The 12122-nt window shown below is 30.6% G+C and overlaps 1 protein-coding gene across 1 annotated transcript; it reads right to left on the reverse strand.

Moving 5' to 3' along the window:
* Window positions 1–1704: 1704 nt before the first annotated feature.
* LOC137635630 (NADH-ubiquinone oxidoreductase chain 1-like) lies at window positions 1705–11853 on the reverse strand (the record flags this gene model as incomplete). Its single annotated transcript, XM_068368095.1, has 4 exons — window positions 1705–1816; window positions 4927–5028; window positions 5502–5585; window positions 11835–11853. Coding segments are annotated over 4 exons (317 nt in total), but the record flags the coding sequence as incomplete, so codon positions are not given.
* Window positions 11854–12122: the final 269 nt, after the last annotated feature.

The raw sequence follows: 12122 nt of genomic DNA on the forward strand, positions 1-12122 counted from the left end.
ACCACATACCAGTTAACCCGGAAACCAAGAAAAAAAGTACATATAATAATGTAGCAAAGGTAACAGGGGTTAAACGAATAGGGCTGTTTAGTATAGATAGTGTTCAGCTAAAGATTTTAATTGTAGCTGGTAAGGAAATCATAACAGTCAATGTACTATAAAGTGTTCGTGCTCTATGGTCTAGACCAACAAGATACATATGGTGACCTCAGACTAAAAACCCCATATAACCCATAACATAGATAGCTCAAATCATGTGTTGTTTAGATGCAACACGTCTAAAAGCAGAATATGGTAGTACCATATTAATTATACCAAAGGTAGGTATAATTAGGACATACACTTCAGGATGACCAAAGAACCAAAAAAGATGTTGAGATAATATAGGATCTCCACCGTAAGCAAAGTCAAAAAAAGCTGTTCCTCAATGTCTGTCGGTAAAAATCATAATCATACATCCACCTAGTACTGGTGTAATTAAGGCTAAGAATCTTAGGGTTAATAATACTGCTATAGTCAAAAAAGGCATTAAAAATCTACGATTATTTAATCCTGGCATAGTAAGGGTACGTCGAGTAACTAATAAGTTAGTAAATCCAATTGTAGTACTAACACCGGCGAAGATAACACTAAAAACCAGACAATCAACTGGCCCTACTGCTGATCTATCAACATTTGAGGTAAAAGGGGTAATAAAGGTTCATCCTGTACAAGTTGTATGGGAATCTAGAGATTTTTCTATAAAGACCTTATGACGCTTTGTTTTTATACCAGGTCGTAGGGTATAGCTTCAAAGATTTTCAACAAACTCTCTTACCTCTCAACGAAGGTTACGGAAGAATTTGCTAATTCTTAGTTCACTTAAATCAAAGGAATCTGTCTCTAAAGCTAACTCTTCTTTTGTTTTTTCGTCTTTACCTGCATGTTTTGATTTAACTAAATTATCATTTAAATATCAAAAATCTTTATTAATATTAAACGAATCTAGATAAACGGTATCGTTAGATTCTTTGGGTTTTCACATTTTGTGTCTTATAAAGGCAGCTTTACATACTAAAATGAAACCAGCTGGTAGTACTCAAAAACCTATACTGTTAAGTCTAGGATATGCTACATCTTTTGAACCAACATGTAAAGGTAATAAAAAGTTACCAAAAAACCCAAATATTAAAGGTACGACTACAAAAAAAACCATAATTAAACCATGACAAGTAATTACTTGAAGATAAACTAAAGCATTACCTTTAAAGAATGTAGAGCCTGGATGTGCTAATTCTAGTCTAATAAATAAGGCTAAGAATGCCCCTGCTAATCCCATTCAAAGTGTGAAGTAAAAATAATTTAAGGCAATTCTTTTGTGGTTTATAGTATAAAGATGTTTTTTGAAGCTATATAGTACTTTTGTAAGGGCTTCTTGTATTAATTTTGTAAAGGTAGTATAGAGTTCTTGCAAATTAACGGTTTTTAATGCTGCAGATTTTCTTAAGGTAGCTAAAGTTTTAAAAAAAGATGTTAGGAGTTTTTGTGTAAAGTCCAAGATAGAACTAAAAGACATATAAAATCTATAAAAAGTAGTATAGTAACAATAAACCTTCTTTAATAAATTTACTAACTATACTATAATAAGTACTAATTCCATTAGTGTTATAGACAAACATATAGGCTGTTCGATGGCAGATAGGGTAGAAAACCATATAACCTAACCAAATATAGACTGCTACTAAATTAAAATTTGCGGCGGCCTTTACATTTTCATCACTTGCTTCTTCTAAATTATCGTTTTCGCTAGCTACACCTCCTTCTTTTAAAGTTGACGCTACTCAGAAAAGTATGAAATAAGCTGCAAATATAACATGGATAAATTTTGTAAAGGTACAAAGGGCAAAATAAGATGTTCACATTCGGGTACGCCATAGTACTGAATGAGACATAGTTCATTTTTTAGACCCTCAAACATAGGTAGGTGTTTCTCTCATATAAACATTGGTTATATGGAAAAGTAAATAAAACTCATCTAATAAAATTCAGGTAATAAGCATACTTGCAATTATCACTAATATTAGCTGTTCGAATGTTGTTTGCTCATCGTCTTCTTTAGATGTAATGATTGCTAGAAGCAGTAGAGGTGTGTGCTTTACAATAAATGATTCAAAGGAAATATATTGGATATACTCGCAACCAAGTTTTAATTCGTCTCTATACATGTGTTGTGGTAGTAATGGCCCTAAGGATAAAGCGAATAAGATTACGGCTAGTAAACAACCTTCAATAACCCAGAAGGCTGTTAAGGCGAAGCGTCAAAAATCTTGTATGAAACCTGTAAAACGATTATAGGCGTATAGTTTTATAAAATAAACGAAACCTGAAAAAAAAAGATAAATAGTAGATCCTATTGTAAGATAGAGCATACACAGGATATTTTGGTTAGCAATAGAAAGATAGAAGAAATGATATAATGTAGCTAGTAAAAAAAGTAGGAATAGTAAATTCACTTTATATTGGTAGAAAAATTTTAACTTTACCTTTTGAGTATTTGATTGACTATTTACTTTTTTTAAAAGCTTTGATGAATCTAGAAATTGCTTTAAGTTATTACTTATAATAAGTAATTTTTTTTTTATAACAAATTTGCTTTTAATGATTAAGTGAATAATAAAATTCGTATTTAACATATATGGGGTGATGATTTAAACTAGAGTTAAAACATTTCTAGTTAGAAGTATTTTAGACGTAATTGAAGGTGATTTCTTATTTTTATACTGTACTAGATCTTTATAAAGATTTAACTTTGAATTAAATAAATGTACTTGTCAAATAGATTCGTGCAGCGAACTAATAACCCATCAACCATATAGGCTATAGGTAATTAGAAAAAATAAGAGTCCTGTATATCAATCATTATTTAAAAGAAATATATGTAAGTCGGATGCATTCATTACTGGTAACACTTTAACTGATTATCATATAAAATTACTACGTGATCCAACTCAATAAGGTTCGTCGTGTACGTACAGGTTTTCTGCGGATGATTCTTTAAATTCAGTGTAAGGGTTTAGACTTATAGCTTTAAAGAAACCAATGTGAGACCACCAAGCCATAAAATAATTTAAAGTACAAGCATATAATCTGATCGGCATGTGATGGTGATAACGTCCACATATTTCTGCGCATTGCCCATAAAAAAATCCAACATATTCAATATATAGGAGGTGGTGTGTTGACTTTCCAGGTACACAATCAAATTTAATTCCGAGTGCTGGGATAAATCATGAGTGTACAACATCATAAGAATTTGTTAAGATATTGAGTGATGTGAGGGTTGGAAGGACAAGGGTTTTAGTTACCCGTAGTAATCGTTTAGAGAATTGAGAAGGTAGGTGAGAAGAAGGGGTAATTGAGTTTCTGGTAAATTTATTCTGGTCTACGACATTTAAAAATGTTTTGTTTAAAAGGTTTGAGTTTCTTACATAGTCTGATGATGATGCGTCTATATAACATCTAGTACCTTTAAGGTCGCTTAATCTGTAATCTATTTTTTGCGTGCTTTTTAGAAAATCAGCAGGTACTAGGTCTGGGGACTCTAATCTTTTTTGTAGGAGTAAAGCTAAACCTCGGTTATCTCATCATTCTAAGGCTGCTGCTTGATTTGGGTTTATTTTTGTGATAAACTTAAGCTTAGAGTCATTTAAGTTTAATTTTATGTTGATAAGCGATTTGTTTGCTTTTTGACTATCAAAGTAAAAACTGTCTAGGCTATCAGAAGAAAGGCTATCATATATAAGTTTTTTAGCTTTTTTTTTGAACATTAAATTTGAATCAATAACATTTAAATCATGTAGATTTGATGCGGTTGATATGTACTCCCCGAATTTTCTATTTGTTTCTTTTGAAGTTACACTTTGAGAAATATAATCTTGAGAGGTTAAATTAATTTCAGATAAATTGACTTTTGCTTCTTGTTTTTGTAAGTTAACATTTTTGTTGGTGATTTTAGGGGCTTTAGCTCTGCTAACTTCAGTATAATCTGTTGTATTTGTGGTTGTTTCAGCTAATTCAAGGCTTTGAGCTACTACTTTTGGCCTTTGTTTTTTTATGTAATTGTTTTTTACTATTTCAGTGACTTTTTCATCTCAATATTCAAAGGCGTTAGCAAAATCCCGTGATCGACTTTCAACTGCATTTAAATAAGAGGAATAGTACTTACTTATTCCAAAACCATCGCAGCGTCAGCCGTTTCATCCAATATGCTTTGGTAAAGTAAAAAGTTCAAATAAATGTTTAAAATCATAATAGTATAATCAGTATCATTGACGGGCTCGAACTCTAATACTTAAAACTGTAGTATCATTTTGTCACTCTGCTAACTTTAATAGAGAATTCGAGTTAAATACAATATTAATGACTCAACCAGCCGGAATAATACATGCGATAAAATCTCCAAATTTACCATGTGGTCTGACTGATGAGTAAATTGCGATGAAGACTCTAAAATTACGTGAACATAGTATTCGTTTGAAAAAACCATCATAATAGGCTCAGCCAAAACAAAACCAAAATCACCATCAATACTGTCAAGTATTAAGCCGCGTTGTAACTTCTACTCGATTTCCTGTAGGGAATAAACGTAAGAAGTCGCTAGATCATCCAGGACCATAGAGTTTAGTAGAGATATGATATACCTCTGAAATAATTGTGTATAATGATGTTGTTAGATATTCAAAAAAGTTGTAACTAAATGAAAGTAGGTCAGATGTTAGTGTAGAGGTTTTAAGTAGGAAAAAATTCATTAATGATCAGATGAAATCACTCATAAATATTATATTTATAGTTGAAAACAAAATGTAATAAAGTAAAGAGATACATTATCAAAACCTAGTAATGTTGTAGCTACAAAGGCAGCAAAGAAAAGTAGATGAAAGTACTCACCTAAATAATATAGTGCAAAAAAAAAACTACCATACTCAGTATTATAACCACTTACTAATTCTGATTCTGCTTCATGTAGATCAAAGGGAGCTCGGCCTGTTTCTAAGAAAAAAATAATCACAATCATCCCGAGAATATAAAGGTAGTTAAAGATGATTAATGTAGTTTCTTGTAAATAGGCAAAAAAAAAAACTGATAAGGTTTTACTAAAAAGAGCTAGTGTCAAAAAAAACAACCCTAATATTATTTCTAGATTTAAAACCATTAACAGAGACCTTATAGAGGCAAGATAGGCATATTTGTTTCTGCTAACAAAACCAGTTAATATTACTGCTATACTAAACAAACCTGAGAGCAAGCTAGCATAGATTAAATTGAATTCTATTTCACAGATTCCGATGTTTAAACCTCAAGCTGCGTTTGCTCAAAATGTATAACATGTTGTAAAGACTAATGAAGGACATAAAATAAATAGAAACTTATTAACTTCAACTGGACAATAAATCCTTTTAAAAATAACTTTAAAGCGTCGGCTAGATATTGTAGACGACCTTTATAACCAACAAATAAAGGACCTATTCGTCGTTGAGATAGGCTTAAGGCTTTTCTTTCGAGAAGAGTAATGGCGGCTACAATTAATGTCATTACAATAAGTAGGACTAGATAGTAAATAGGGCTTTTTATTAAAGTCACTATATAAGGAAATACCGTTGATACAACCGAGTATTTTAGCATTAAGTATACAAAAGGTATAACTGTTAACAGGCTAATGGTAATGATAGTAGATAATTTGAAGTTTTTAGTGATCTTATGGAGAAAAAAAATATTGGACATATAGAACCTATTTTAAACAATCTAGTCTTTGAATGGGTTAAATTGACGGAATTCTCGTCTTCTAATAGCTAACATTCTTTCGGAAGTATTTTCTTCATATGTAAAGTATAAGCTATTAAAGATTCAAAAAACAATCATTAGGAAGGAACCTAATTGAGATAAAAAGATTATACTAAAGTGAGCTGCTTCGTAGATCAAATGCATTGCGTTTAACGAGAAGTCTTTGAAAAGTTGATAATTTCAGAGAGACGGATTCATAATATCTCTTACACTTGAAGAAAGCGATGATGCATAGACTTCTGGATATTGATCTTCAAGGGCATGCATATATGAGAAGTAAAAGATAAAGATTACAGCAACACGTACATTTTGAATTAAAGTTCGTACAAAATAACTGAATATAAACAATATATCTAGGAAGATTTCAAATAAAAATGAGGTTTTTCTAGAAGAACCTTTGATAAAGATAATAAATAAAGCTCCGAGGTCTCAAAGTACAAAGAGTAAGTTTAAGAATAGAGTTGCTACAAATAAAAGTACTGCGGTTAATATAAGTTCTGGGATTGGAAAGTAACTCATAATATAACTAGACACTAGTTGGTTTGCGTAACAAGAGAATAAAAAGATTAGAATAAGAGCTGTATTCATTAAATCATCGATGTTTCCGATTTCTTTTTCGCTTTGGATAGAGCCTGCACACACAAAATGGTCATGATCAGTACTATCCTTTCTAAATGTGATGTATGTAGCAGATGTTAATAAATAAACAATAAAGAAGATATAGAGCAATGAAAAGGCTTCTATTAATTTGCCGAAAATAAGAATTGACATTTCGACTAAACTATCATCTTTTAATACCCAATTACCATTAATTAAAAAATCATCATTCTCCTTCACTCTATTTAATTCGATGAAGGTTGTATCTAAAATAGAGGCTTGTTTAGATAAAAGACAAGGTTTATCTAAATAGTTTAAAAAATTGTTATATCAAGTACTAGTTAGTACGTTGTCAATAACACTGGTTGAAGCTAGTAGGTCTTTATATAAACTTGTATTCACTAGGTTTTTATATCCTTTAGTATACTCGTATAACTCAATAGAATTTGTATACGTAGCTACTGTTAGGAAATTTAGGTTAAATTGATATTCTAGGGTCAAACAAAAAGATTCCAAAGGAGTATAATAAGAATAGAATGCATTAGAAAAGAAATAAGCATTATATGACATATAATTTTATTAGTATTTAGGGGCTCAAAATCTTTTTTTTGCTCTAATTTTAACTAATCTTCACCAAAAAACGTATTCATTTAAAGTATGCGAGAAGTTGTGACCGCCTCTAAAAGAAGGGAATAGAACGTATCAGAATAGGTATATATATGCAATTCCTAGACCAAAGTTACCACCAATCATGTGAAAGAATCTTCCGTAAGGTAAAAATGACGCTGCATATCACAAAGATATAACAAATAATATAAACGTACAATAAAAAGTTAGGCTATAATGTGAGTTTATATTATAGCTCATTGCTTTAATAGATTGGCTTTCGTCAAGTTCACCTTTATAAAACTTATGGGTAGGAAGGATTGGTCTTTCATCAGATCTTCGCATTAAGTTAGGTTGTAAAAATATAGAGAAGAAAAAGGTAAATAGTCCAGCTAACCCTGTATAGTGATCAGGTACCATAGTTAATCAAGCCATAAAAGGTCTAAAATACCAATGTGGAGCTACAGCAAAAAAATTGACATCAGTAACTAACCCTAAATCCCCTCACATAAACATTTCATATGCTAATGGTTCTTGGTCTTTAAAGATTATTAAAACTAAAAAAACAAAACCTCATAGTGTTAGGAAAAATTTGGTTAATTCATTAACTAGACCTTCATCAAATCAATTTACTGATTCTTTTAACCCAGTATAATGAGTTTCCCCTTTCCAATCATAGTGCATATCAATACCGTGAAATAAACCTAAAAGAAGTACTAATCCAGCAGCAAGGTAGTGGAAGATCATCATACGTACCATAGTATCTGCGTTTAATGTTCTATCAGTAAATAAAATCCAATCAATTTGGGTTTTGAAACTAGTAAAACTTGCTACTATGTTTGCTGCAATTCTTAAAGTAATTTCACTTAAATGGGTTGAACAAAGGACAAGCCCAAAAAAAACAACAGCCTGTAGTAATAGATAGGCTAAGGCACCGGATTTTCAACTTGCTTCAGTTTCATGGGAGATAGAGTTCATAAATAGCTTACGTAGTAAGTGAGCGTAAATTAATAAGAATAGGTAATCTACTCCTCGTTCATGTAATCAAAAAATATCATCAATGTGTAAACCCTCTAAATCTTCGGTTTCTCGAGATGCAGGAATATAAAGAGGTTCAGGGATAAATCCCATGGCTAGGATGAACCCTGTAATAACTTGTCAACCCATAGTTGCGAATAAAGAGAAACCGATTAAACTTACTCAAGTATGTGGTATTGTTAAATTTAAGATAGCAAAGTATCGTACTATAGAATATAACGAAAGGCTAAAACGTTTTTGAGAGTCTTTATTTGTAAAATTTGAATTATTTGACATATATTTTTGTTTTTAAGGAGCTAAAAATGGAAAGATGTCTTCAAGTATTTTTTCAATTTGAAATTGAATAGGGAACATAAGTAAAGTTATAATATAACAGTACGTTATTAACTTACCGTTGATTTCAGTTACAACATATCTTCAGTTAGCATGATAATTGTAATCCGCTAATAGTAATATAAAGAAAATAGGAAGTATACCGTTAATAGCGTAGGTTACTTCGTGTTTAAGTAAAGAGTCCATTGGTTGTCTGTTTCGCTGAAGGATGTTTGCTCCATCAAAATTTTGTCCGCAAATTATTAACTCTGGGTTTTCTAACGATAATAGATATAGGCTAACTAGGTATGCGTTAAAAAAAGCTAAGACGAAAAGATAGACAAGAACATATGAAGTTGAGCTGTTGTACTTTGATGTTAGTACATCACCTTCTCGCGTAGTATATACATTAATAGAACCTTTTTTAACATCAAAAAAAACGTGGTAAATAATCTTCAGACTATATAAAAATCCAGTAATACTAGTACCTATCAATGCAACTGAAATTAATATGACTACTAGTGTTTTTGTTGAAACAAAAGCTAGTATATAATGCTTAAGATAAAAACCTAGGGTTAGTGGAAGACCTCCTAAATTTATTAGGGCAATAGATAAGGCTAATGAATCTAGGGGGAGATAATAAGCACTCATACCCATCCTACGTAGATCTTGTACATTTTTGTAGAAACGAATTATATTACCAACACATAGAAAACTTAGGGCTTTAAAATACCCGTGAATATATAGGTATATAATGGTTAGATCCGAAAAACCTGCTGATGCCAGTAAAAACATATTACCACAGTGGCTAATAGTTGAGTAGGCTAGGATCCGTTTTAAGTCATTTTGTGCACACGCACAAATACCTCCATATAATGCAGTAATAGCACCTCATAAAAGAAGATAGTTATTGTATACGCAAATTAAATGTATAAGATCTGTAAATCTTAAAACTAGGTAAATACCTGCAGAAACTAGAGTAGCAGAGTGGATTAAGGCTGAAGCAGGGACCGGGGCTTCCATTGAGTCAGGTAACCACAGATGACATAAAAATTGCGCAGATTTAATTGAACCGCCGAGGACTAGAAATAAAAACATTAAAAAAGGTATATTCAATATTTGACCTTCTACATCTTCAATATCCTCAACTAAATAGCTTATACTATCTTCAAACATATAATTTAGATATTTGTAGTTTTTTTCAATTAACATTCACAGTTCACTCAATATAACTTCTATATCTAAGGTCCCGAATTGTGTGAAGCAAAGGAATAAAAACAGCATAATAAAGGTATCACTTCATCTATTAAAATATAAGGCTTTAAAAGATGACTTAAGGGACGCTGCTTTGTTTGTTCAAAAGTTAATTAGGAGAAAAGACGTCAGCCCAATTAACTCTCAACCTAAAAATAATACAATAAGGTTAGATGCAAATACAAAAATAGTCATACTAATTATAAAAAACTGGATTTGTAATAGTAATCTAGGTATTAAAGGTTCTCCTCTAAAGTAACTAAATGAGTAAGTAACTGCAAAAAACCCGATATTGGATGTTAATGCAGCAAAAGCAGCTGATAAATAATCAACTTTTAAATCAAAAAAAATCTCATATCCGATTGATGTTAAAAACCAACTACCAAAAACAATATTAGTAGTAAGCGTATTATATCTAATAAAAAAAGAATAAAGTAGGAAGGTGTAGCTAAAAAAAAACAAAGGTATAATGGTGCTTATAAAAACTCCATATAATCCTAGTAACGTTGTATAAGGTATAATAGCAGTACTTGCGATAATTAAAAAAAAAAAAAACCAAACATAGATATTCAATTTAACAAAGTAGTTTCAAGTTCAAAATGAATTTCCGAAGTAGGTTAACACCTCATCCTCGTTTGTAAGGTTTGAGGAGATAGCATTTAGGATTTCAACTACATAATACTTATTAAGTAAAAATAAGCTTATAACTGCAAGGAGAGTAAAGTTAAGTCTAAAATTTAAGGTTTTGGTTGTGTTTATAAAAGATTTAAGTTTCGTATATGACACATAATATTATAACAATGACTAGAATAATAGTGCAACTAATGCAGCTACAAATAAAGCAATGAAAATAAATGATTCAATGAAAGCAAATCCTGCAAGTGTAGTATTATATAAACCTTCACTTTCTTCTGGGTTTCTTGCGACTGAAACATTATAAGATCCAAATAAAAGTCCTGTACCTAAAGCACCCATTGCTAAAGGGAACATAGCAAAACCAAAAACAATAATTTTCATACTTTTGACAAGTAACATATATGCCAGTCTTTAAAGTTGCTTTAGTATTATTGGTAAAAGCCATTAACTAACTAGTAGTTTGGACTAAGCTCTTGCATAATTTACTATAACAATCAGTAAGGTAAGTCGCGTTAAAAACTTGTTTGAATGGTATAAACACAAGGGTAATCAATACAACTGTTATAAGAGACAGCTTGAAGGTATTTAGGTTTGAAGAGTTAAATCTAAGGTAGTTAGTTAAAAACAATGCGAGGCTTAAATATAAGATCATATGAACACCAGTACGATACTGTTCTCGGTTAGTACCTTGACGGAATTTTTCTCAAAATCGTACCATCCGAATATCTTGTACTTGTTCAATGTTAGTTTTACTGTTATCATATTTTCAGGAGCCATTCAATAGAGGGTCTATTTTTCAAGAGAATTTATTAACAAAAAATTCTAAATACAAGTGTTTAAAGTTGTAACTAAATGTATAAATTAATTTTGTAGAAAAAAATTTAGAGGACATATAGCATTTTATTTTTTTTTGGACTTAACTATCCTTAGCCCATTTCTAGTTTTTAGTTGATATTCTAAAATTTCTTTGTTAACAAAATTTTTATTTGTATTAAATTTAAAACGATTTAATATTAAACTAGATACCAATAATTTATTATTAAAGCTTTTTTTTATTGAAGCTTGTAATTGAATTATAACTATTAGTACTGATGCAATTGTTAGTAGTAGTAAAAACATAAGGAGTGTAACGCATTGATCATTAAAAAGGTAAAGTCCAAGACCTTTAAGATCTGATAAGATAACACTGTTTGTTTGGTTTTCTTTGTAATAATCAGTAAAATAAATGAATGAAATTAGGTCTAGATAATTAGACCCTTTAGTTTTTGGTTGATAGTTGTTTATGTAGAGATAAACAGGTATTATAAAGAAAAAACAAACAGCCAATACTATAACAACGTAATAGTATTTAAGGGTTAATGTAAATATATTGGTACTGTTTTGCTTTAATGAGCTATTAAAGGCCATTATTAGCAAAAAAAAAACAATTATAAAACTTAACTCGATTATTCATAAAAAACTAATATACAATTCATAACCTGCATTGGCTAGGATTAGACCTAAATTAAAAACTATCAAACAGAAGGCTCATAACTTACGTAATAGAGAATGAGTTGATAAAAAGAACAGACTAACAGAAAGCAATAAAAGCTGTAATATTATGTCTTCAAAAAAAAAATCAATAATTAAAGTTGCATTATTATACATATATTTTATACTTTAAACCAGATGAGTAGTTGAATAAAGGTTAGACATTACTTTACCTATTGGTTTTCAAATATATAACTTATACGCTTCAAGTTGATGATTGTTGGGGGAACCCTCGATTGGAAGTTGAAATTGGGTCGGATAACTGAAAATCGGGTCTTCAATGAAGAATCAAAGGTTAAAATAACACACTTGAGTCCAGGCTAGGATTA

The sequence above is a fragment of the Palaemon carinicauda genome, unplaced genomic scaffold, assembly GCF_036898095.1.
Source record: "Palaemon carinicauda isolate YSFRI2023 unplaced genomic scaffold, ASM3689809v2 scaffold1505, whole genome shotgun sequence".
NCBI lineage: Eukaryota > Metazoa > Arthropoda > Malacostraca > Decapoda > Palaemonidae > Palaemon > Palaemon carinicauda.